Raw genomic sequence first — 27,647 nt, forward strand, 5'->3', positions numbered from 1 at the left:
CACATGTACAAACAAAACTTCGTTAACAACTCGGAGACTAGTCAAAATTTCAAGTAGTTCACTGCACGTTTTGGTTTTATTTGTTTGAACATCTACGAAATGTTCAAAACTTAATAATTAAAATTTTTTGAGTTTTTTGTGGAAAAGGACCTTTACTTTGGTAATTTCGGACAGCTTTTCTTTAGCTGGTTTCATTTGCCAGAATATTTTTGACTTAACGTCATATTCAGTGATGGGTCTGTGACATATAAATAAGGCAACCACTCGAGAAAGTGCACCGACCAGTTCTCACTTGGAGCCCCACAACCCCCAGCATCGACGATGGTGAAATGCAAAACCACTTCAAACAAATCAAAATAGAGGTGGACCAAAAAGAACCAAAACAAATCAATTGGTTGGATCTTCAGCCCCAGCTGAACCTGAGCCTCCTCAAGATTCAAAAGCCACAGTTTCTATTTTCTGCTTTTCCTCTCTATACTTGCTAAGACCCTCCTCCTTGACATCCATCTACCTCAACTTCGATCTTTCTTTCAGTCTAAACAGTCATATTCTTTTTCGGTTGTCTTGTATCTGACATCTTTTAAATTATTAGAGTATAGACTTAACGGTTGGCACTACAGCCCCAGTTGGGCCTCAGCTTGCCCAAGAATCAAAACACTATCAAAAGTCACTATCGTCTGTTTTCCGCTTTTTGTCCTCTGTCCTAGTCACACAAGCTAGCTTATCACAGTTATCACAAAAAGCCTTCAATCCCCGACGCTCAGACGTATGAAGCGCCTACGGGAAGCTGTTAGTGGCTGTCCGACTGGATCGAAGTCACGATAGTTCAAGTGGAAGAGCAGGGGAAGCACCATTTAGCCGAAGGTCGTGGGTTCGAATCCCGCTCGTGACACTAGCTTTTTCATTTCAACCAAAACCTTAAATAAAAAGATTAATTAATTGAAAAAAGGAATTTGGTCAATAGACCACGAAACATGAAGGATTTAATAAGTAAAACGATGTGTAACTTCACTAACAGCTCCCCGTGGCCACTTCATATGTCGCCGAGAATCAAATCCTGATTTCACGACATTTGAAAAACGGCAAAAAGGAGGGAAAATTTGAAAGGTTGGGTTGAGATGGGAACTTGGTGTCCGAGTGGATCGAAGTCACGATAGCTCAAGTGGTAGAGGAGCGGCGTATTTAGCCGAAGATCGTGGATTCGAATCCCGCTCGTGCCATTTACTTTTTTATCTCAACTAAAAGCCTTAATTAATTGTAATATATACATTGGTCAAGCCGACCACGAAATTAGTGAATTTAATGATTTAAAATGAAGTATACTTCACTAAAGCTCTCCGTGGCCATTTCATTTGTCGTCGAGAATACAATTCGATTACACGACATTTTAAAAATGGCAAAAAGGAGGCAAAATTCAAAAGGTGGCGTTGAGATGGGAAGTTACCAGTCCGAGTGGATCGAGGTCACGATAGCTCGATAGTGGTAGAGCAGCGGCGTATCAAGCCGAAGATCGTGGGTTCGAATCCAGCTTGTGCCATTGACTTTTTATCTGAACTAAAAAGCCTTAATTAATTTTTATCAATGTTATTTTCTAATCCATTTATGTTTAGTGGTATAATGACCAAATTACTTATTTCAATTAATTTAACATTTTATGTAACGTCTTGGTTGAGATGAAAGCCGAAGGATGTGGGTTCGAATCTCGCTCGTGACAATAACTTTTTCATCTTAACCAAGTCCTTACATAAAAAGAATAATTTATTGAAATAAGTTATTTTCTAAATTTCAACTTTTATTAATTATTATGGTTTAGTGAAGACTTTCAAATTTATGTTTTAGATGAACTGGTGAGGAGGGGGCTGAAAAATAAGCGATGCCAGTTATTCTTTCGGGAGTGGCGAGTCAATAAGATTGTGATACAAGTGGGAAAAACAAGTCAAGCAGGCTGGAGGAACTGATGTGCGAGGCCGGAATGAGAGGGAAGCAAGTGGTGGAGCCGGAGGAGGAGGACGAGGAAGCCGACGAGGAAGAATACTTGATGAAAGGGCGAATGGAAGAGATGACCGCCCCCTCTGGCGGACCGCCGGCCGCGGCCGCCCCCGGCTCCCAGGGCTTTTGGATGACGGCCGTTTCCGCCGCCTCCGGCATGGACATGATACCAGAATCGGGTTTCATATCCTCCCAACCCTCCATGGCCGAGTTCATCCTGCCCCACCACATGGCCGAGATGTCGCCCAGTCCCGGAGCGCCCCAGCCGACTTACCCGCAGCAGCCGATCGACCAGCAGCAACCCGTCCAAGAATATCCGTGGATGAAGGAGAAGAAGACAGCACGGAAAAGCAACCAGCAAGGTGAGTGATTTTTACTAAAAAGCATCAACTCTTTTTTTTTTCTTAAAAAGTTATATAAAGATACTCTGTACACACAAACTTAGGTGCAATTTGGTGATCCTGGTCTGCCAATTGTCAAATTTTATACCCACAAATGTCTGTCGTCTGGTATTTTAGCTTATTTTTTATTCCTTAATTCCTGGAATAATTAAGGATTATTTATGATTATGCCTGATATTATTAGTCTGCTAGTTTGATATCCTAATAAAATTAATTATTTTTTTCTCAATGGACGGAATTTTCAAAGAGCTAGAATAGGCGGACCATTATGGCATCACAACGGTCGAAAATTAATCAAATCCTTTCTAGGTTGACGTTCATGCAACTTGAGAGTTGCCAAATTTTTTATGGTTTAGTGCACTATCATTAAACTTTCATATCAGCTTGACGCCTCCTCCAACAAGCTAATCATTAATAGTTTTATTAATAAATAATCTTGCCGTGTCGTGTCGCTATGGCATTAATAATGTGGTGCCGAGAGGTTAGGGCGTTTTTATGAATCACTAGCGGTTTTTGGGTCGAATCGGAGCATAACCTGTGAAATTTTATTTGAGAATGTTGTGACACATGATTTTTAACACTTTTTTATGACAGGAATTACTTAATATTTTTTTTTAATATTCTAGAATTTACTTGTTGAACATTATAGACCATAATCAAATGGTTCAAATGTGAAGTTTCTTCATAGGTTATGTTGGGCGTTAGGCGGTTTTGTTGGGATTTTATTAGTCTAGGTTGTCTTATACGTGTTATTTTTATGAAATACCATCATAAAACGTCCATAAGACAGACGGTAGCACTGCTATAAATTTAAGCGCGTTTAACTGTTTAAACAATATGACCACAGACCAGGGCGTAAATCTTCAAAAGAGGGTGAAAGGAAACCCCTGATAATTTCGGTACAGGGGAAAAAGAAAAGGCACTTTTGGCAATACATCAGTGCCATTTAAAATAAGGGACTTCAGGTGTGACTTATGCCTTATGCCCACTAGTCTCTGTTTACCTGGATGCCGGCCGAGTGTCAGTGAACTTCCCGTCTGGACTTTTAGCCGGTTTTTGCGCAATTTCAGCCCCCGTACCTGCACCGGTTCGGCAAGCTCATTTGTCAAAAGTCCGCCTTAGCGTGGAAATAAAAGAATCGCCCCGACCTGGGTTTTTCGGTGGGGGGAAAACAGACCCAAAGAAATAAGGGCAGTTGTTATTAAAATCGCATCAAGACACGCCTCGGATCTTTCTTTCCCGATCTTCCAAATTGGTCCATTTCAGTTTATTACAGCGAACGCTGGACACCTCGGGAAAAAATCGACCTACAATTCTGAAGCAATTTTACAAGTTGATGCACTATTCTCATTAATAACAGAAATTCAAAACCACCACAGGTCTGAATTATTGCAATTATGAAGAAAATGAATAAACCATAAATATTGATTTGGTAGAAATAGTGTGCCTTTGTTTTATACATGCAATACAATATTGGGTAAATTCAATCCTAATTAATTAATGAAGTTCATTCTTTTTCTATGGTGGTATTGTTTCTTTCACGACATTGTTGTACCACCACCAATTTATTAGAAAATTATTTGGTATTTGCTTCCTTTCAGTAGAAACTACATATACTGTATAGTAGTATATGGCCCAACAGAAATGGGAAGAAATCATAAATCTTGATTGATATTGAGATTGATAACGGGTTTCTTGACACTCCACCCAGAGAAAATGAGTAGTTATTAATGAATATACAGGGTGTTCGTTGAACAGACGTCAATAATACAGGAGATTATCTTATTTCTCAAAATGAAATAAAATTCCTCTTGTCTAAAGGCTGATTCTCAATTATGTTAGAGACTAGTGGCTAGTTGGGACAATACCCCATTCTGTGGTCAGAATCAGGGAACGGTATGATTTATGAAGTGGAAAAACGCATTACGAACAGGAAGGACGTTTTGGTTTCTCATGCAGTTATTTTACATTTTACATTTTAGAGTACTAACCTCAGGGATAGTCAGTGGGTAGAACATCACCAAAAATAAAAATTAATTTTGGACCGCTTTGACGATGTGTCCATGACCTGGCAGTCTTGCATTGTTTCCGTTACAGTCCTGTATGTCTCAACGTAAGGGTTTTCAGTCAAAATGCCGCCAAGGGCTGTCAAAAATGCGCGGTTTATTTTATTTTATTTATTTTTTATTCTGGGGGTCATGATCGCACATCCACAGCTTTGGAGGAGTGTATAAAATATAATTGAGTGTATGACGCAATAATCAGATATGAATAAGTGAATCTCTCAATGCATTTTAAAACAGTAAGCTCGAACTCCTGGAATTCCTTGTGCCAGAAAAAGAGGTAAATACCTTTGCGCTGTTGTAATTCCGTATATTGTTCATAAAATTTGGACACTTAAGGAATAGTTCCTTTAACTCCCAGCTGATTTGTGATTCTGCGAGTAAAATAATGCCATTATGACAGTTACAGTACAGTGCACTTACAGTTACAGTGTTTTTAGTAAAAGTACTATAAAAAACAGTAAAACAATAAAGAAATATAATACAACTGCGAAGAGACGCGACTAATCAAGTTTGAATTCTGGCGCCGGCCCCCACCATACTCCAACCCATCATATTTTAAGTATTTATTTTTTCTCCTCACGATTAATAATTTATACTTTTGGTAATTTTCCGAATAAATTTGCGGTCTGGGCTTTCGTTTAAGCCATCAGGACCAAAAATCCGTAGAGCGGTTCGGCCGTGATTTTGATCGGCGTTTCGAGTATTGTATACATTACCAGATTGTATATTGCCCATCAAAATAAACCGACCACCTTGTTTTTGCACAAAAAAATAGCCAAATATGGAAAGGCACATTTTCTCAGCGTTTTAAGTCACAGGCCTGCGCTAGGTCTCATTTTTTAGGAAATGTTTTTCTAGCTTCAGTCATTCATCAGTAAATTCAAAAATTCAGGAACACCGATTCTTTGCACTTTTTAAGAAAACTTCAACTTTAGCTGTGGACCAGGAATTCGTCCTGGAGCGACGCTCTTTAGCATTCGATGGGAAATTTTAATAAGCTTTCAATTGGTCACTTCCACTTTGCCCCATGTAGCAACCAACCTTTGTCGAGTTATTTGCGATTTTTGGGCAATAAACGTGGTTTTTTACGTGCTCTTGGAAAAAAAAAAACCAATCACCCTTTCTCCCGATTTTACATAAATCTATTTATGTCTATTTGTTTCAAAACTTTGCAAGGCAAAATGCTAAAGTAAGAATTGTCTCTTCACTGATCACTTTTCTGAAAAAGTCCTCGGTACTGAAGTACTAAAGTGTAAAATTTGCGAAAACATGATGGTTCAAAATTTATGCATTCTTGAAAATCGGGGGAGAAATTTGATCAGTGTTTTCCCTGAACCCGTAGAGATTTCTAAAGGGTGTCACTCCATGACGATTTCCTGGCTCCACAACTCAATTTGAAGTTTTTGTAAAATGTGCAAAAATTGATATGTTCCAGAATTTTTGAATTTACCGACGAATGGCTGACGCTAGGAAAACATTTAAAAAACACGTCTTGTTCAGCTTAAAATTTTCTAAAAAATGAGTCCTAGCACAGGTCTGTAACTTAAAACTTTTATGGCCAGTGTATAAAGCGAATTCATTTTTGAGCTTTCAAATTTTCACAACTTTAATCTAACAAAATGTTAATTCTACAATTAATTTAATTACACTAGTGGAAAGTGCAATGAGGACCGTATAAGATTCATCGGTTGTTTTACTGTGACCGTAGCAAGCAAAACTACCTAGAAGGTAAACTTTTATAAGTTTCAAAAGTTCTTCTCTAAAGTTTAAGAAAGATTTTTTGTTCCACAAGTAAGGACATATGGCGCAGTTATAAACACACATACTTACTTTCTCAATGGTCAGTTATCACATATGACCAATGTAAAATTAATCTGTTAAGTTAATCTGTTAAAACGGTTCGGTTATAAACGGCTCAAAAAATTAGTCTTTGAGATTTTGAAACTTGTAGAAAACAACGAATGTGATACAAAGTAAACAATAACAACTCTTTCGTACAAAATTGGACATAAGAAAAAAACAAAAAAACTTCATAAAATTAAATTAAATATTGAAAATGTCCAATTTTTGGCTTTCATTCTCAAATAGAGTGGACCTATTAAACATTTAATGGGAATTTTAAAACATTTTGTCTTATATTCAATTATGTACCAAACTGTCGGTTTTGTTTTTCTTTCATTATTTTTAATAGAAATTTCAAAATCGAAATGGTTAATTTTTTAAACCATTTATAAACGAAAAATCAGATTTTTAGGGATCACACGTTAATTTAGCAATGGTGATAATTGACCTTTAAAAAATGAAATACATGTTTTCAACTTTTGTCTCTTTGTAGAAAGCATAGTTCCAAAAGTGTGTAGTGTTTAGTGACCTTAAAGATTATTTGGAGATCGTGAGATCGGGCTGGTGTGACGTAGGTTTTAGAAAAATATTTTCTTTATCGTGCCAACGTTTCGATCTTTATTGAGATCATCTTCAGGGCTCAAAGTGTTTGTTTTCCCAAGGGCATTCTCATCACGACACACAAGAATGACACATCTACGAAGAAACACTTTGAGCCCTGAAGATGTTCTAGATAAAGATCCAAACATTGGTACGATAAAGAAAATGTTTTTCTAAAACCTACGTAACACCAGACCGCATCTCACCATCTCCAAATAATCATAGTTCCAAAAGATGAATTGATATATTCATCCCACCTCAGATAATTTTCAAAAGTAAACTGACGTGTTTAATGCTCATTATTAGAGGCAAATTTTCTTTAAGCGCTATAACTGTCAGTATTTACAGAACTGATTTGGACTAACGGACTGGAGGTGTTAGGTTCTGCCATTCCAAAGTCCGCCGCACCCATCTGCCCAATCCATAATTCTAAGAAAAATCCTTGATGTTTCATTTTAAGACTCCAACGGAACTATATAAACCTTAATATCAAAATAAAATAGTACCTGACCTAAGAGAATGCCATGTCGTCAGGGAAGAAAAGGAGACAATGGCTATAATCCAATGACCCCGGGCCAAAAAACAAACTAAGTGTATGTCTGCTTAGAGAGTTATTAAATTTTGTGCACTGGATTGGATCTTTGGACACGAGAGAGTTAGGTTGGTTACAGAGTATGATGTATCTAATGGAGGATTTTAGATTGCAGCCTGAATTCGACTGAAAATGTCATCTCCTGAAATGGAGCGTTTGGTTGACCCTTTCTAGCAATTTTGTAAATTCGGATAGGTAGAAGTACTGTCTCATTTTGTCAGTGAAAGTTTTGTTCATTTGTCTACGTTTGTAAATTACGTTTACACTGTTCGTTGAAGGGAACCTTCGGTCAGCTATGGATGTCGTCAACGCAAGTTGTTTCGTTCCTTTATGTGTAATTTGGAACGAGATTTCAGGTTTGTTTGTACAGACATCCGGAGGAATCAGCAAAATCCGACTGTCACCTGTTTATATGTACGGAATGACGCTCCTCAGACATCTAGGACCGTCATTAACGGCAGCTGGCCCGGCGGACCGTCACGACCTGACCTCTTTCCCGCTGTATACTGTTCCACTATTTAAAATCGAATAAATACCACCTGGATGCGATGATTTCGAGGGAAGCCGCATCGTAAACACCGATAAGCCTTCCCCCGTTTTAAGGTTTACAAGTAGCTGTAAATCCGGCCGGCTTCTTCCTCACTCCCTGGCGAAACCGACCCCTTCCTCCAGGAGGCCTTAAACTGCTTCGGGATTAGAACCTAAGTGCCGGGGTTCAAGGGAGGCCGTATATTTACGACCACCTATACATCCCCAAAAGGCAATTTGCTCCTCTTTTAAACCTCGCCCGCTTACTTAATTAAGGGAAGATTTTTTCTCTTCCTCATTCCCCTTACCCCTGCCAACGAAAAGTGACTCACTCTTTTCACTAATCAGATTAGGTTTAACTGCGAATTTTGCGGTAAAACCAGAGGCCTTCCTCCACCCTTAACCAATTCCTTGCCCCTTTACCCTTCTTGATATTCCACTGTTTTCATAATTAGAGTGATAAAAGATTTCATCCTACACTGCTAAACAAAACGGAATCAACAAAATGTCTTACTTTTATTCTACGAAAGTGTTTCTAAACTAAATAATTTTAAACTAAATGTTCCTGCAAGTTTAAAAATATATTTCATAATAAAGGGGTCCTCAAACAATAATGGCCTAGAGAAATATGTGGCTTTTTTTTGGTCAGCCATACGCGCTTTTTCCTTCGGACACTCACTGTTTACAAATCTGAGCGTTTTCTCTTGTGTTTACACATGTCTAGAATTTGTAGTGGTCTGTCAGATATGTTTCGGCATTTCGCCATCTTCAGTGTTTGTCCTTTGGTTCTCCCAGAGAGAGTATTTCAATTTTTCCTATTGAAATCATTTCTCGGGAATTGCAGGGTGATGTACCTGTGGTGTGTTTTGTAGATTTATCGAGCAATTTATGTAGAAAATATTCTCTTATTTGTTATCAGGGATGAGGTCAAAGAAAGATATTTTTAATTTTAAATCTTCGCCTAGCTTTCGGCACTTTATTGTACCTTCTTCAGGGCTCTCCAAAAGGATATGCTATACACTTTTAGTTTTGGACAATTTAACGTCAAATATATATAAGAACAAAACATACATTTTGTACTACCTGATTTTTGGTCAGAAGTATATAAAATTAAATTCTTTTACTCCATGTTAACACTGATAACCTATTTTACTTTCTTCTTCATCTTTACAACTATGAAATGACTAGACCGATTTATACAAATATCGCAGACATTAAAAAACTTGTAAATAAAAACAACAATGACTAGTTAGCTGTAAACCTCTATTAACATACTAGTTTAACTATCTTTTTGCATAACATAAATTACAATACAAATAAATAATAAATAAGAATATAAATACAATAAAATAAATAATTATATGCATAAATTTTACTAAAAATCAATTAAGTCATCATGTATGATCATCACTTAAAATTCTACTATATACTGAACTAAACCCAATTTTTTTCATGTTGCAACACGCATTGTCGTCTTCGAAAATATACATAATTTGTTCATCAGACTCCGAACCAGGATATCATTTAATATTATAGATAACCTTGTTTTTTTATTTCTGATCCAATTTATCCCTTAGGGGAGGATAGACTTAGAAATTTTATCTTTTGTCTTAAAACTTTGTTGGATGTCACCTATATCATACTTCCAAAGTGCTCTTGTTATTGTTTCTGTTAAGGCTGGGATGTATGTGAGAGAGGTATTGCAATTTTTGTTCTTAATTTTTATATTGTTATAAAGTGGTGAATTTTTGTTGGGTCTATTGTAGAGGGATTATGTAATGTATTTTATTATTTTAATTTTTTATACTTTATTTTTTATATTTTATATTTTTTTAAACGTTGTAAGAGGGTATGCAGTCATCTTACTGATGCTCAGAAGTTTTTGTTTTAATAGGGGCTAAAATTTTCATTAGAGGATTAACTTATTGATTATATTAATTCTCAAATGTTAACGGTCATTTGAATTGTAATTTAATAATTTGCCCGAAAATACTTAGTAGTAGTTTTGGTAAACCAGCAAAATTTAAGTTTATAGTTTTGTTGAATGTGTGGTGATTCTGAAACTTACATCACACCAAATCGCATCTCACGATTTCTAAATAAATAAGTTTTGTTGAATTATCGTTATATCCAGAAAAAAATTCCTTCTATTTCTATTGTGAATTTAATGATTTTGTTTCCTAAATTTAGGAAGGTTAGGAAGTTTTCTACTTCTTCTTGGTCTATTATTCAAAAAATATCATCTATGTATTTGTATAGTATTATAGGTTGTATATTACTGCCTGTTTTTGCTTTAGTAATAGTGTGATTTACCGCTATAAACAGAGATCAATTGATAAAAATCCACCCATTGGAAACCATCCAATTGTTTATAAATTTTGTATTTATACACGTCTTGAGGCATTCTAGGAACATGGGTTTGCTTTTTATTGGGGTATAATTTTCAATTTTAGACCAATTGTTTTTTATAATTTCATGTGATAAATTTAAGAGAATATTTCGAGACGTTTGTCAAAACAAACCAAAACATGTAAATCATTTATGTTAATAGTTTTAAGTTTTCTTTATCAATTCAAAACGTTTTGTTATGTCATATGGGTTATCGCAATTTAAATAGTTAAGGGATTTGTTTAAAAATTAGTTATGTTTTTCTATGGAGGAGCCAATCTTGGAAATAATGTTTCTAAGGGGGTGATTGTTTTTATGAAGATTAGGCCGTAAGTTCTGGAGGATGCCACCCTGAGAGGTTAATTTTGCTTTTTTCGGGGTTATAAAATTATATTTCTGTAGGTTATTTAGGTATATATGATATTCTGATTTTATTTATTTGATAGGATCGGTACGTAGGGAGGTCTGTATTTTGTCTCTGTTATCTAAAATCTCTTCCTTCTTTTTGTTGTAAATACAATGAATTTTTATGCCTAGATTGTCAAGAGTTGTTTAGCAAATTGTGAAGTTGGTTCAGAAAAATATTAATAGAGGAATTAATTAATTGTAAGGGATGGGGGGGATACATTATACAGTCTAGCGTTCAGTTTTTGCCATCGTCAGTTTGTATCGTGGAACATAGAAGGTCCTAAGGTGATAAGGGGTAGTGGAGAGTATTTCTTAAAAATTGAGGACAGTCAATGTATGAATCATTTTGAAAAGAGTTGGTATGTCGAAGTGGGATTAGGTTTAACTGTGATTGAAAATGGTTACAATCGGAAAGGTTTATTCCCAGCGTATGGTTGTCTAAAAAAATCTCTGAAGTTTATAATTTGCATGAGCAGTGTACGGATTCCAGGCTGGAGAACAATATTCAAGTAAAGATTTCACCATAGAGGATATAATGTCACGGAATTTATCTTTAAATCTTTTGGATATCGTGAGATAAATCTTAGCGATTTTAAACTAGTGAATTTTATTTTATCAATGTGTGTATTAAAATATAATTTATAATTAAAGATTACTCTATGATCATTGATGATGGTTTTTGAGGATAAAAAGGACCTGTTTATGTTAAAATTATAAGTGATATAAGAGACAGATCTAATTTTATAGCATTTTTCAACATTTAGTATTACTCCATTATATTTAGTGGTCTATTGATCAAATTACTTCTTTCAATGACTTAATCTTTTTATGTAAGGTTTTGGTTGAAATGAAAAAGTTAGTGCCACGAGCGGGATTCGATCCACGACCTTCAGTGAAATCACGATTGCTCAAGTGGTTAGAGCAGTGTCGTATTGAGCCGAAAGTCATGGGTTCGAATCCCGCTCGTGACACTAGCTTTTTCATTTCTACCAAAACCTTACATAAAAAGATTAAGTCACTGAATTGAGTATTTAATTGTTTTCAATGGACGATAGTTGAAGTGGATTTAAGTCAGGTTGAAGCAGTCTACAATCCTCATTAGATTTAATTCTTCTTAATATTTTTAGATTAGGTTTAGGTTTATGTATACTTTATGGTACGAACAATATTTTGTGTTTTAAAAAAGTGCTTAAAATATATTTGTTTGCCCATTGGAAGGACCCTTCAAAACTTTAATATTCTTTGACCTAACCATAAAAAAACCTAACGGAAAAAACATTTTTCAAGAAAATCGATGAACCTTAGCCGTTGCACGCATTATAGTTCAATTTTTTGTTTAATTAACATTCCTTTTTCTCTTATTTTTTTGTTGACCTTTTACAATAATTTAGGGTGTACATATTTTTAAATAACCTGTGAATATTGAAAACTTCTATTGAATTTCAGCCCACCCATTAGGAATCAGGGATGAATGGAACCGTGATTACGAGACCTAATTGAAGGAAGACTGCGGGGGTGAATTAGTGTTTCTGACCCCTCGGCAAGTGACACAATAAAGAGGGTGGTAAAGAGGGTCCGTGACCGCAGGGCCATAATTCAGTCCGGCACCCCAGGCCGTGTATCAGGCGAAGGTGGGTCCTTGTTACCACCTTGACCTCCCTCTAGTCCCTTTAACCCCTTCCTCGACAACGTAATAGCCCAAATATTTCTGAAGATAAAGTTCGGATAGATTATTTCATTCGTCAGCGTTTCAATCTTCCCCAACGGCTCTAGGAATGATATTTTTCTTTTTATTCCGTCCGGGCGGAGGGCAGTAAAATTTTTACGGCCGGCAAAGAGTTTTTTTACTACGGTGAAATCGTGAGGAAGGGCTGAGTTGTGGGTCACGGCCTATCGTCGCCCTTCAGCGTCATATTTGTTTATATCTTATTCTGTCCTCCCCCAAACACGTGCGACCCTTCCTCTGCACCACTTACTTAAAATATGAGGGAAAGACTTCCTACTCTATCGAACCCTCGAGAATACCATAATTCTGTCGATACGGAACAAGTCGCCCCTATTCACCCGATTATGGTGAAAAAATTCGAAAATATTTGTCGTCTAGGTTACAAGAGGAGAAATCTGGGCAGTAACTACCCTTATCGATTCCTAATTCAAGCCAAACATTATTATATTTCATATTTTTTATATTTAAGTTTTATGTCGCAGTAAGCTGCATGAATCAAAAGGTATTAAAGGCTACATGAATAGAAAATATAAGTTAGCAGACAGTGCTTCAAAGATCCTCGTTTGGTTCTTGAAAAACAGCGATGGTACAGGAATCAGATTTAATCTTTATAGTCAGTCCAATCTGACGTTTCACCATGAAGTAAAATTGATTACACAGGTTTATAACATTAAATTCTCCTTTGAGAAATTAAATTCACTCTTCACTTGCAAATTAAAGTGGTGGCATTATTTTTTTGCCCTAGAAAACAAGCATTATTGGTCAGCTGTTTTTTCGATGTCAAAGGTATTTCGCAGAGTTTGGCACGCCGGCCTTCCTTTCAAATTAAAAAGTATCCTGCCCTACTCCTAAATCATGAATTCTTTCCTCTCGGATCACTGGTTTAAGATGATAATTGGCACTGAGTTTTCAGACGTGAAGCCCACCAAGGGAGCATTCTAGGACCTCTTGTAATAGTTTACACGGCTGACATTCCTATACATCCTAACACCCAAAACACTATCTTTCATCTCTGACACCATTCTTGCAGCAAAAGCAATCGAAGAACACCTAGACTACTATTAAATGGTATTCTTGATGGCTCATAAACGTACAAACAGTAAAGTAATTCCTCCATCCAACCAAATCCGCTATCTTTGGTTCTTGGATAGCAAACTTCCATGGAACCTACACATTAAACAAAAAAAGGAAAGAATTCAACCGAAGATACGGATTACTCAGACGTCTACTCGGACATAAATCCGCAGTACGTGCACACAACAAATTCATAATATACAAAACACTAATTAGATCAATTTGAACTTAAGGAGTAGAGCTGTTGGGTCCAGTCAAGCCATCCAACGTCCCAACAATTCAATCGTTCCAATCAACGACACTAATAAAAACCACCCCTAAACTAACCCTAACCATCCCTAACCATTCATAAAGACCTAGACATACCAGTACACAACTTGCACTCCGTGCTGCCTTTCCATACCAGTCCACTAGTACAAGCCTCACTTTAATGTCCCAACGCAACTATCCTCCACGCCGCCTAAGATGACAGTGGCCTTGTGACCTCCTAACATAACCCTAAACCAATAAACTAATCCTCTTAAATTTTGAGAGTTCCAGAAATGGTCCATTCCTTTCCTCCATATAAATGATCAGGTTTATATATGTTTTACCCTGACATGCTGTACTGTAGTCTAGTGTACTAAGCACTTAATTAGAATATAAATTTTCAAACGTATTGCCATCTTTCTAATATTGTTGTATCAAATCGAAAATCTAACTGGCATGTATTGACCCTAGCATTGCTCCACACTTCATTTAGTGCAAATTTACCTACCGCACCATCAATTGTAACGAAATTATCAACTCGTGATAATATCCATAATAATCATTGAAAATATGTTTATAAGAAGAAACTATTAATTTATAATAATTTTGACAAGATTAAACAAAAAGGTCGGAATCGGTCTGATCGAATCGACGACCTCCGTTTGACCCAGTCCAGCTCCCGAGGGAAGCATCCTTGTCACCCCTCGTCCTCCGTTCCTCCTCACCTTGATAAATCTCCCTTAAGCAGTCCCTAAGTGGGTGTATATTGATATAAAGTCGGTGAGAAGGGAGGCTCAGACTTACAAGCCATATATTTAACCTAGTCAGCTCTCCCATTTGCATCAATCCGCCACCCCCTCAGCTTCGCAGGCACTTAATCTTCCGGACCCGCACCCTTCGATTCAGGCTGCTATTATCACTGCCGTCTCGTATTAGCCTCCTGAATTAGCTCGTGCGAGCATGAAGTGTCAAAATCCGGATGAAAAGCTTTACATAAGCTTATCTACAAATTATAACGGCGAAGAACATAAAAGAAAGTAAAAATCCACGTATCACGGCGTCAAAACATGCTATATTTTGAATTTAACTACCAGTCTAGACATCTCCTTTTAGGTTTGTATAGACATCCAGTCTAATTCTAATATATTTCCACAATAAGACTATTAATATAATCCTCCTAAAACAGTTGGTACAAGTTATATTTTAACCTAACATAAAAACATCGTTTAATGTAGGTTCTGTCATTCGAAACAATAATAAATCTTCACGTAGGACCATTAGAAAATTATAACATCTACTTAAACAAAAATAAAAAATGTGTTCAACAAACGTAATTGTAATTTAAAGAGATACAATGAAAAATTTCTTAACACATGTTCGAATTCTTTGTGTATTCTAGCAAATAAATTATTCATTAAGGTTGTTCTGTGGTAATTAATCAGTACAGGAAGAATTTTTAAGGTACGTCTAGACACGCTAATCTTTTTTGAATTATTCATCTATTCTAGTATTTCTGTTGTTATGAAAAAACAATCGTTTATCAATTTTAAGATATTTTGTTATACGCAACTTTGAAATATCATGAAATATAACCAAATTCTGGTTTACCCTACAAGATCGCGTTTTATTTAAAAGTCTACCCGTGTAATTGTCAAGCATCTGTGTATATTTAAACGAAAACCCTCTTCATTTGTTATTCTCTCTCGTCTTCTTCTTACTCATCGTTGTAAAGAATTAAATGCTCCATGCTGGGAACAAGAGGTATCTCCTATGCAATTACTGGCAGCCGATCAGCCAAATATTTAATGACCCTCCAGTGTAAACATTACCGGAACAATTACCGAAGCGGGCAGGGCGAAAACCCACGGCTCTCTATTAATTCGTTTAATACGTAACGATGACCGGTTTCGAGACGGTCAAATCGATATAATAACCCCTCCGTTTCATTATTCGAAATTTAAGGCTGTTTTAGGCTCGACGGGAGAATTTATTTACGAAGAAATGAGAATAAATTATGCAAACGATTGCTGGTAATATCAGGAAGGACATCAAAAATTTCATGCGGTACTAACCTTACATACAACATGGCCGGTTCGCACATCACCCCTGTTGATATGCATGTGAATTAGTAATATATGTATACTTATGTCCTGAAAAAAGATCCATGTTTGGTTCATTTTGTAATTCTCACCCATTCAGCCCACAAACTGTCCCTCCATGTTTAGAAAATTCCAAAAAGGATATAGAAGGATAAACTTTCCATTTTTATTACATACTTATAATGATATATGAGGGACAATTGAAAGTCAGAGACAGTCTTTCCCGTATACTAAGTCGTCCTAAAAAGGATAATGAGGATCTTTAACTTCCCCACCTAGCCTATTCGGCCCTATCGGACGTTTTGATTCTCAAGATAAGAGCTGACGAAGCTCCACATACGACAGAATGTGTGACTGCTGCAGCATTGGTGTAGAGGCAGATCAGCCCCGAAGGGCCAAGACAACCTCGCCCCCGCTTGCCCATTCCGAGGGGTCGGACCACCCCGGACCCGGAGGCCGACACGAATACGGCTTGTGCTTTAGAGAGGTTGCCACGCCTTCAAGGCTGCACCATTATTTTGCACCTGGAAACCCCCTTGAAACCAAGTGTTGGGAGAGGTCGCAAGGAAGCGAGAAAGAACCCACATTGAGGAAGGGAAGTTCACCTTTTCAGGCGCCTCCCGCCTTGTCCATACTGTACACCCATCGTCGCCGTAGTTCCCCTCATTAAGTGGGCTATGACTCCCCTGGGTGGATGAAGGAGATGAGACGGCTGTTCAAGCGTCAAACGAGTCGGCATCGTCCCGACCAGTCATCTCGAGTGACTGCTGAACCATTACCTACCTTTACGCATCATTTTGGCCTGCGTATTCTTACTTCGTTGGTCTGTCATATTGTCATTTCGCCAACATCTGCAATGTCCGTCCAGTCTGTCGCAAGGAAGCAAGAAAGAACCCGGATTGAGGAAGGGAAGTGAACGAGGACACGAGGTTCACCTTTTCAGGCGCATCCCGCCTTGTTCATACTGTAGATCCATCGTCGCCGTAGTTCTACATTAAGAGGGCTATGAACCCCTGGGTGGATGAAGGAGATGAGACAGCCGTTCAAAAGCCGAACGAGTCGGCACCGTCCCCGTCTATGCAGACAGGATCTGGTACCCTAACCCTCGTCCCTCTGATAAGGCATCCGCCGCCCATGCCGACACGAGTACAGCTTGTGCTTAAGAGAGGTTGCCACGCCCTCTGGGCTACAGCGGCAGACAGAAAGGTAGAAATAGAGATAGATAGATAACGATAGAGAGATGGAGAAGTAGAGATTGATTGATTGATTGATAGCGCGTTATTTAGACGTGCCGAATTAGGTCTTATATTCACGAGATACAAACAGAGACTTATATATCTATTTAGATATATGGATAGATAGTGAGAGAGGGCGGATATATATATATATATATATATATATATATATATATATAGAGAGAGAGAGAGAGAGAGAGAGAAGAGCGAATTAATTGATTGATAATGTTTTATTTCTTCACGCAAAGTGATAAAGAGTGAGGGGTAGATACCTTCTCTCTCTCTCTTTCTATCTCTCTCTCTCTCTTTTTCTCTGTCTCTTTCAACACGCACGCACATGCACACAGACATGCACATTCAGACCCACATTTAGTTCTTTTTAAACACTAGTTTTAACATGAATTCTGTTTGCTGGTGACTTTAAGTAATTTTGTTTTACGCCTTAATACCTTCCATTGGTATTGTTTTATAGTCTTTCCCTAAATTTCTCAGCGTGAAAGTTACTTTTGTTTTATTGGGAAGATGTTATCTCGACTAATGTGTCCAGTTGCTTTGAGCCTGTTTTAGGCAGGCGAATTCCCAAGGATGGATGGGACTTTTTACATGATTACCGGTGATCAGGGTGTAACGATCAGGGTATCTATCGCCGTCGGTTCCTCATCATTGTTTTACGAGGGAACTCGGACAGCCAGTCCCAATGTGGCCCTTGCAGGAGGGTCGGGAGAAAGTTTGCCCGACGGCTATAGGTGGGAAAACTCCTCAAATGGCCGGTCGTTTGTCCGAGATTGTCCGGAGAATACCGCGATTAGTTCCGCCGGGATAATCAGAAAACGATCCCACAGTTCTACCGGGGTTGAAGCAAATCGCAAACTTCTCTTGCACACTGAGTTATACCGAAACGGATTTACTGGCTCATCAAATACAATGTTAAAATAAGTCATGAGGGAAAGTTGGAAAAATCCATTGTCATATTTGGTTCTTCATTCATAAATAATAATCAAATATAGTGTTTAAACAATTTGAATAACAAAAAACCTGAAAAGAATAAGGTAATTTAAAAACAAATTCTTCTTGCATTAGACATATTCTTTTTGTTTTAGGGCTTAAAATAACAAATGACTGCATATATTGACATATGCATCATAATCTTAAAAATAACCTACAGGAATAGTTTTATATATCAGTATCCGATTTCGATTGACGACAATGGCATCGCGAAACGCGAAGAGTTCCCAGGGGATCCCGTGAATTAGCAGTCAGCATCTGGCTGGGGCGGTGAATTGATAACGGCGAGGGGGAGTACTTTAGGGGTTGTTACAATTAATCCTTCAACAACAACACCCTTTACCTCCATTCTACACCAAGTTCCACACCGCAGGATTAATTTTTAAACCATCCACTTAATTAATTTGCATCCGTGTAAAGATATTTTGGAAATATTTATTACCGTAATTTTACCTCGTCTGCGGTTTTTCCATGCGTGCTCATTAATAATTTGCACTGCTGGGAATTTATTTTGCCTAATGGTTACAATGTGGTTACTCTTCTCGTTCCGCGAATGGCACAGAATATTACTGTATTTTTTCTATTTTAATGATGTATCATCAGCACTTTCTTGTACATTTCTTTATTAATTTTTACAACAATTTACTCTGTTTGATCAGTACGACTTCAGATAGAGTGAGAAAGACGAAAAGGCTAGAATGGGTGAGGGCACATGTGAAAAAGAGAATGCAGAGATTTTAGGGCGAGTGAGTGAAAGAATCAGAGAGAATGAGTAGGAGAAGAAAGAGTATGAGGCAAAGAGAAAATGAGAGAAAGTGAGTAAGAGTGAGTGTGAGAGAATTACAGGGAACGAAAGAGCAATATTGATAGATAAAAAGTAGATATATTATAACTTTTTATTTTCCACGCAAAATCAGATTTCCTGGAAATAAGAAAGTCGAAAAAGTGAGAGAGGAAGAGACAAGCAGACAGACAGAAATAGAAACAGAGAATACTTCGTAAGATAGATACTAGAAGGGGAGGGAAAAGTAGACAGTACTTCCAGAGTGAGATAAAAGAAAGAAAACGTGAACAAAGACTATTTGAAAGGTAAATAATTGGATATAAATCTAACAGTCAAGAGTGATGAGTGCATATGAATGAATGAGAGTGCGAGTGTCGCGAGATAGCGGTAGGTACTCACTGACATATGTAAGCATACATTGACAGAAATATAGGAAGAAACATATATAGTTAAGAAAAAGGTCGGTAACAGATAAAACAGTGAGACTTCATCTTGAGAAGGAAGAAGAGAGACTAAAGGAGAAAGAGGCAGAGAGTAATGAATGAGAATGAGTGAGCAAGAGAGATAGAAGAAGAGAGGGTATAAATACATTGATTATTCAATCAAATCACCTGATCTGGCTTCACGTGAACAGTACCAATTAACAAGCCCCGCCAGGAATTTTTTAAAGCATGTGTAAGGAGAGACGAATGTAGGCAGATGTTATAGTTAAGGAAAAGGTCGGTAACAGATAGAACAGTGAGAGAAAGAGAGAGAGAGAGAGAGGGAGAGAGGGAGAGACAGACAGACAGAGAGAGAGGGAGAGAGAGAAAATGAGAGAGATAGAGTAAGAGTGAGTGAGGGAAAACACAAGGAGCGAAAGACTTTGATTGAACATATTGATAGATAAAAAGAAGAAGATATAACTTTTTATTTTCCACGCAAATCAGATTTCCTGGAAATAAGATAGTTGAAAGAAAAAGTGTGTGTGTGTGTGTGTGTGTGAGAGAGAGAGAGAGAGAGAGAGAGAGAGAGAGAGAGAGAGAGGAAGAGAGAGAGAGACAGAGGAGAGAGAGACAGACATACAGAGAGACAGACAGAAACAGAGATATAGGACACTTATTATTATGTATATCAAATCGTTCTTCGTAAGACGGAACTAGAAAGGGAGGGAAAAGTAGAGAGGACTTCCAGAGTGAGATAAAAGGGATAAAACGTGACAAAGACAGTTTGAAATTTAAATAAATAGTTAGATACAAATTTAAGAGACGAGAGCGATGAGTGCGAATAAATGGATGAAAGTGAGAGAGTCGCGAGAGTGAGGCAGGTATTCACCGATCTATGTGAGCATACAATGACAGAAATATAGGCAGAAAGATATATAGTTAACGAAAAGGTCGGTAACAGATAGAACAGTGAAACTCCATCTCGAGAAGGAGGAAGAGAAACTGAAGGATGGAGGGGAACAAAGAAATGAATGAGTGAGTGTGAGAGAGAGAGAGAGAGAGAGTGATGAGTGATAGTATAGCACACTTTCAAAAACTGCTAATAAAACAAGTTTATCATTTTAAAAGTGGACTCTTTATTTATTTCTGTCTCTTATTTTATCACTATAAGTGATATGCTATAAAAGCGTTAAAATATAGTTATTTTTTGTCAATTTATAGGTATTTGTCTATATTAATGGTAGTTGTTATTTGTATATTAGGCAGTTAATAAATTATTTGTGTCTTTAAAGGCGGGAATAAATTTTTACGGTATACAACTTGTGGCTTTTACAGTGTGGTAAAAACGCCCTTCTAAAGGACTGTTGGTTCAATTGCGGCTGTTTGCATAGCGATATTATGGGATTCGGACGTGTCCGGAATATTTATGCTATTCCCATGAAAGAGGGTGTTAAACCCCGTCCAACAGGTTACAGCCGAAGGCAACTCTCCTGGGAAATTTATTGCGCCTAATCTCGGGGGTGGTTAATTTGATTGTAGTCGACTGTTTAATGAACCCTTACGAACAATGGTGGACCGGTGACGGGGACAAATTTCTACGATTTGTGGAAACTTTTTCAGTTTTTTTTCCCATGGAGTGGAATTGCGAAATGCAAGGGGGAAACACGAGATTAACCCTTCTCGGAACGGGAAATTACCGACGGCTTGAAACTATGTCCGACCCCGGTGCAACTCTCCGACGCGAGTTTACAGGCGGATAGTTTGTAGATAGTTGCCTGTCTGCTGACGAAACCAGGTGCCACCGGTTAATAAGTTCGGCCCTGCCATTAGTCTCACGACTCCGCCCAGGAGAAGCGAGCGAGAGGGTTCGATTGAAACAGGGCCGAAGGGAGGCTGATAGGGAAAAAAACCGAGACCAGATGAAATATTGACCGATTGATGAGTTCGTCCTGCTCCTTCCGGTTTTCTCCCTTCTGTCTCGGGATATACTGTCCATCCAAACGTATAAGAAAACATTCTGAAAAAAAAAATTTATAACAACAACAATAAACCAACCAACAAAATTTTTCAACTTAGTTTATATAACGATTTGATTTGCTGGGCAAATTTTGGCAATATTTCAATAAAATGAACAAAACGGTTTTACTTTGCACATAACTGTCTGTAAATATAATCAATTTTTGTTTATACAAAAGGTGTATTTTATAATTATTCGGAGATCGTGAGATGCGGTCTTGTGTGACATAGGTTTTAGAAATACATTTTCTTTATCGTGCCAACGTTTCGATCTTTATTGAGATCATCTTCAGAGCCTGGGATTTATAAACAAGGTTAAATTTTACAAATACATGTAGGATATGAAAAAAAATCAATTTATATGATGCTAGAAAATCTTAGATTAAAACAAGAATTTATACAATGCTAGAAAATTTTAGATTAAAAACAAGTGTATTTTCTGTCTTTCTATGGATTTTAGATGGTTTTCTACGACTTCCTGCTAACGCAATTATTCATGTCGCTGTATTAGGCTAAAATGTTTCTTTCGTCCTTTTTTCTTGGTAATACAAATTGATTTATTTCCCTGTTAATCGGTTAATAATAAAATAATAAAAATAAAAATATGATTGTATTATTATTAAGACATAAAATCTCTTTAGTTTGTAAAAGAAAAATGACAGGAAACTACTGACAACTTAACCAGTTAAAAACAGCGTTACTTGTAACGGTTATGTACACAGCATAATAATTATATTTACATTATGTTTCACTTTTTACTGAGTTTGTCAACTATTTTGGTTTGGTTTTATTTAAAGCATACTTCAATCTTTTATCGGAAAATACAATATTACCAATAACAAATATACTAAACACTTTCATTTATATTTTTATTTTCCATAATAACCACTAAAGATTAATAGTTGACTTAAAACGTAAACACATAACTAAAAAGTATTTTGTCTACCTTTTGTAGATTTTTTTTCAATTAATTATTCTTTTTATTTAAGGACCTGGTTGAGATAAAAAAAGTCAGTGTTATGACAGGGATTCGAACCCACGACCTTCGGCTATTTTCAAAAAATTCACTCCTGTGATCACTTTATAAGTTGCTGTGAATTGAAACCTGATTACACGACATTTGAAAACGACAAAAAGAGGTTCGAACGGTTTTAGTTTAAGATGGAGAGTTGGTGTCCGAGAGGTTCGAAGTCAGGTTGCTCAAATAGTCGAGTAGCGGCGTATTTAGCCGAAGGTCGTGGGTTCGAATCCCGCACGTGACACTGACTTTTTTCTTAACCAAGACCTTACATAAAAAGAATAATTAATTGAAAGAAATAACTTGGTCAATTGACCACTAAAACGTAAATGGATTAATCTTTTATAGAATGTTACTAATTTTTTCACTCTTTAGATTAAAAATAAAGAAAATCCATTCAATTTCATCCTTTCTCGAACCAACTTGTCGAGCAAGTTTTCTTTGATGAAACAATAAATTTGAGTAAAGCTATAATAAATATTTTTTTCTTAAAAGCATGGTTTTAAGACCAGAAGATCTCCTGGGAAAATGCGTAGCGTGACTTCATACCCAATGGTAGGTGTGCCACGTTCTACCATCCCCGATGGTCTAAAGTGATTTAGAACGGCTTAAAACGACCGATGATCGATGACCAAAAATGATTGTTTTATTGCGCTTACCGCACTATGAAACCGTCATCCAACGGTATCCTGATATGTATCAACTCCAAACGGCCGTTTTGTAAGAGTGATCCTAAAAACAGTGGTCATCAGGCTTGGCAAGTATAGCCTAATCTGTAGACGTACAGGTTAGTAGTTTCTACTACTGGAGAGTCATCTAGTACACAGGCGATTATTCGCAAATCAGTATAGCCCTTGGAGACGTGAACAATGGGGGGGGGAGTGTTCATTTGACAGATGAGTGCAGGTTTAATTTGCGACAATCAGATGACTTGGTCTGTTTGTGAAGAAGACGTGGACAACGCTTTGCTATATGTGTGAGCTACAGCCTTTTCAAAGTCTTTTTACCCATAGTAGGGGTTGAATCTTGAATCCATGCCCTGATTATCAAGCCGCTGTTTGACTTCACTACGGTATATTGAGAAAGTTCATTTTCAAGGTGTGGTCCCATTCGCTCCTAGGCACATCTTCAGGCTCAACCGCATATATCTCAAGTTGTCGCCATCTTGGACGATGTAGGGATTAACACGATGAATTGGCCAACACGTTCTCCTTATATATCATGTTTATAAAACATAATAAAAGAGACGGGTTAGACGTCGTTCGTCGCCTCCAACAAGCGTTGAACTGCTCCAAATCTCTCTTGTTGAATTCTGTTTACAAGACAAAATCCAGTCGCTTGTTTTCTTGATATCATAGAAATTTAAGGCTTTCCGCAAGACCAGAGGGGGATAAAACGCGTAACAGCAAAAAAGATAATAAATTGTTAGATACATTTAATCTATCTAAATATTTTCCGGTGTTTTGAGAATTTTATTTCAAACCATCATAATTCATTAATTTGTATTAAAACTCATGAATTTCTGATTTTGTTTAATTTGATTTACATCGAAATAAGTTGTTATTAATATAACGACAAAAGTACGTGTGTTGTATTGTTCTTATTTGTGTTTGAGTGTATATCTTTATTAGTAATTGTTAGTGGTTTGATGTAATCAATCTGAATCAAATAATATCAAGATCAAAGTACAACGTTCATGATCATTGTACCTTACATCCAATCTTTTTTTTTTAATTTTAGTCAGAAATCTAATTTTTCAAGTAGAGCGATTTTAATATTGCTAATGCAAAGTATCGCGTAAATAAACCAATATAGCTTTGATATATAGCAAAATTTGTGCTTAAATGTTCATCTCGGTCGACAGATGAATTTATAAAGAAAAAACCCTAAACCTTGTGAAAGCGAGTTCGAAATGTCCGGCGACTTTCGAAAGAGAGCGAGACTGTTACGAAGAGTGCTAGGATGTAAATACCTCTGACAAATTACATCCCGTACTGAAAAATGAGCCCGGACAAATGTTCAACCTTTTTTGTTATTCTACAAACCAATCCTATTTTTAATTACCACCAATCCATTGGCTTATTGGTAATTATGAATTTCGACCGTATGAGCCGTGGCGTCGTTAAAACCTTCCAAATGGGCATCAACGACCGAGTTAACGCCTACAGATAAGATATGAATGGAGAAAAAGGAAATGAGAAGAGGGAGAAAGAAAAAGGTTTTGAACGTTGAAGGTAATTTTCTGAAGTACTTTCTTCAGATTTGTTTCATCGGTAAAATCGTCAATTTAAGGAAAGTTTCAGTTATATTCTGTGTTCAGTAAGAGAAAAAGAAAAAAAGAAAGAAAATGGGAAAGATAGCAAGAGAACGAAAGGAAAAAAGATAGGTAGATTGATAAATAAATAAATAAATATATATTATATGTAGAGCGAGAGTGAGAGAAAGAAAGAGAGAGAGAGAGAGAGAGAGAGAGAGAGAGAGAGAGAGAGAGCTAAATTTTTATATTCAATTACCTTGATAGATGTATAAATCTATCTTCTACTAATATATTTTTGTAACGCATAAATATAAAACCAGAACAAACAAATCGTGTGTGTTTGTGTGTCTGTATGTCTGTCTGTCGGTTTGTTAGTCTATTCCTCCATAATATGACCATATAGTTAACTAATTTATTTATCTAATTATCTATCCAACTCTTTCTCTCTCTCTCTCTCTCTCTCTCTCTCTCTCTCTCTTTCTTTCTTTCTTTCTTTCTCTCACTCTCGCTTTCTTCACTTTTTCTTTATTTTTTTATCACATATAAGCGTCTGTATTGTTCTTCCCATTTTTTCTCTAAATTTCTGGTTTTATGTATGTATTTCTAAATTCAACTGGTCACCCTAACTGTCACTTTGATTACACATCAATATTTTTAGCGTAAAACTACTCAAAATATTTAATCTATCGATCGATCTGCCCCAACGTTTATCATTCCATTCTTAAGTTCTCATTTTCTCTCTCTCTCTCTCTCTCTCTCTCTCTCTCTCTCTCTATCTATCTCTATCTCTCTCTCTCTCTCTCTATCTATCTATCTATCTATCTATCTATCTTTCTATCTATCTATCTATCTCTATCTCTATCTACCTGTTTATCTCTCTCTCTTTTATCTTTCTCTCTCTCCCTCTCTCTCTCTCTCTCTCTATCTGTCTATCTTTATATCTATTTCTACCTATCTCTATTTATCTATCTATTTCTACCTTCCTCTCTCTATCTATCTCTCTCTACCTATCTCTACCTATCACTATCTTTCTATCTATTTCTACCTATCTCTATCTATCTATCTTTGTTGCCAGTTTAATGTATGTGTGACAGAAAAAAGGATTTTACTATAAACCTTTTTCTATTTTGAAAACAACCAGGCGTTAAACAACCTTCAAATTGTAACTTTGTAAACAAATTCAAATTCTATCTATATCAACCTGTTTATCTCTCTCTCTATCTATCTATCTCTATCTACTTATTTATCTATCTGTCTATCTATTTGGCTTTTTAATTTTACAATATATCTATCTACATATATATCCTCTCTACGTATTTGATTCTATCTATTTCATATATCTATTTGTCTAACCCTATATTTGACTCTCTATTTATCTATCTATAGGTTTATTTATCTACGTACTAGTTGGTTTATTTATTGATTTATCTTTCTACGAAGTCATGCCTTAAGTACAACAGTGATTGTTTAGATTCTCGTACTGATATGTAGCTTGCACAAGTTTAAAGCACCCTACACAAATAATGATCGCATTCTAGCGGCTACATTGAAAGGAAAATACCTTCATTGATTATCGATTCAAAGTAGAAATGAGTACACGCGGCTAATTTCGTGTTGAGATTGGCGGAACAAAGGAAAAGATTCGAGGGCGGTATAATAATTAAATTAGCATTTTTTGATTGGATAATAGTAAATTGATGAAGGGTGGGAGCAGGATTGTTGAAATTAAACGTCAACCAGTGTTTAATGGTCTGTCATTATTGGAGATTGGGCCAAGACCAGGAGATGAAAGAGGCCGCTTCCAGTGTCTCTTTGACAGGACACGTCTTCCTTTTTCACCGTCTTCCGAGAGGCCTTTGGATTGAAGTGGCTGAACATCATTTATCAATAGACCCCTCGCCCCCCGGGTCTTAACGGCTCTCCTGTCAATTACTTATTTCAATTTCATTACGGTTCTATTAGAGTCTGGCAGGACTCGTCTCCGATCCTTCTTCACGAACTCGCATTGCGTCCGGATTCACGGATTGTCACCACGATTTTCTCACAGGGTGCCGATGACGGAGACTTTCATGTGTCTGCAGGTTGGAAGGGCATCAAAAAACCGTGTTTACATGATGATCAGGCAGTCAGAGAAAATCTATTGTAACTGATGTCAGACCAGTTGGGTTTTTGGTTTAGAGTAACTAGACCGAAATTTAAAAACACAGTGTACAATCATCAGATCATTGAAGGTTTAAATTAAGCCGGGTGCCAATTGATCAATACAAAAATTTACGTGTGTGGTGTTTAGTGACCGTTAGTTAATGATTATTCGCAGATCGTGTGATGTGGTCTGGTGTGACATACGTTTTAGAAAAACATTTTCTTTATCGTGCCAACGTTTCGATCTCTATTGAGAACATCTTCAGGGCTCGAAATGTGTGTTGTGGGGCACTCTCAACACGACAGACAAGAATGATACAATTACGCAGAAAACAAACACTTTGAGCCCTGAAGATGATCTCAATAGAGATCGAAGCGTTGGCACGATAAAGAAAATGTTTTTCTAAAATCTATCTCACACAGCCAGCATCTCACGATGTCCCAATAATCAATAACAAAATTTACTTTTGAAATTTAAATGATTTTCAGCAGTAATCTGTAGAGTCGAATTAAAAGAAACGATAGATTATTTTGCTCTTCTCGACATAGTGTATTCATGTTTATTCAAGTCCGTTTTCTGTGCCAAGACAGAGATGAATATTCACTCATATAGTTTTAAATAATAAGACACGCCGGTGAAATAACAAATCGTCCACGATTTATCGCCCTGATGGGCGGTATATCCCTGGAAATAATTGCTTTAAAAAATAGCTAATTGGACGGCCTGTTTTTTCTCGCGTGTTACAATTTATTTCACAGAGTTTCAGCGTATAATATACCTATGAATAATCGCAACAGAAAAG

At 36.8% G+C, this 27,647-nt stretch overlaps 1 protein-coding gene across 1 annotated transcript in view; it reads left to right on the forward strand.

Moving 5' to 3' along the window:
- Nucleotides 1–18: 18 nt before the first annotated feature.
- LOC106661548 (homeotic protein proboscipedia) overlaps nucleotides 19–27,647 on the forward strand; it is a 108,991-nt gene continuing 81,362 nt past the window's right edge. The window contains exons 1-2 of the mRNA XM_014385036.2: nucleotides 19–160; nucleotides 1,840–2,351. Of these exons, the coding sequence (XP_014240522.1) occupies nucleotides 1,958–2,351 (394 nt within the window). The 5' untranslated portion in view covers nucleotides 19–160; nucleotides 1,840–1,957. The remainder of the gene's footprint in view (nucleotides 161–1,839; nucleotides 2,352–27,647) is intronic.

This window comes from Cimex lectularius, unplaced genomic scaffold (assembly GCF_000648675.2).
Source record: "Cimex lectularius strain Harlan isolate CLEC.00 unplaced genomic scaffold, Clec_2.1 scaffold166, whole genome shotgun sequence".
NCBI lineage: Eukaryota > Metazoa > Arthropoda > Insecta > Hemiptera > Cimicidae > Cimex > Cimex lectularius.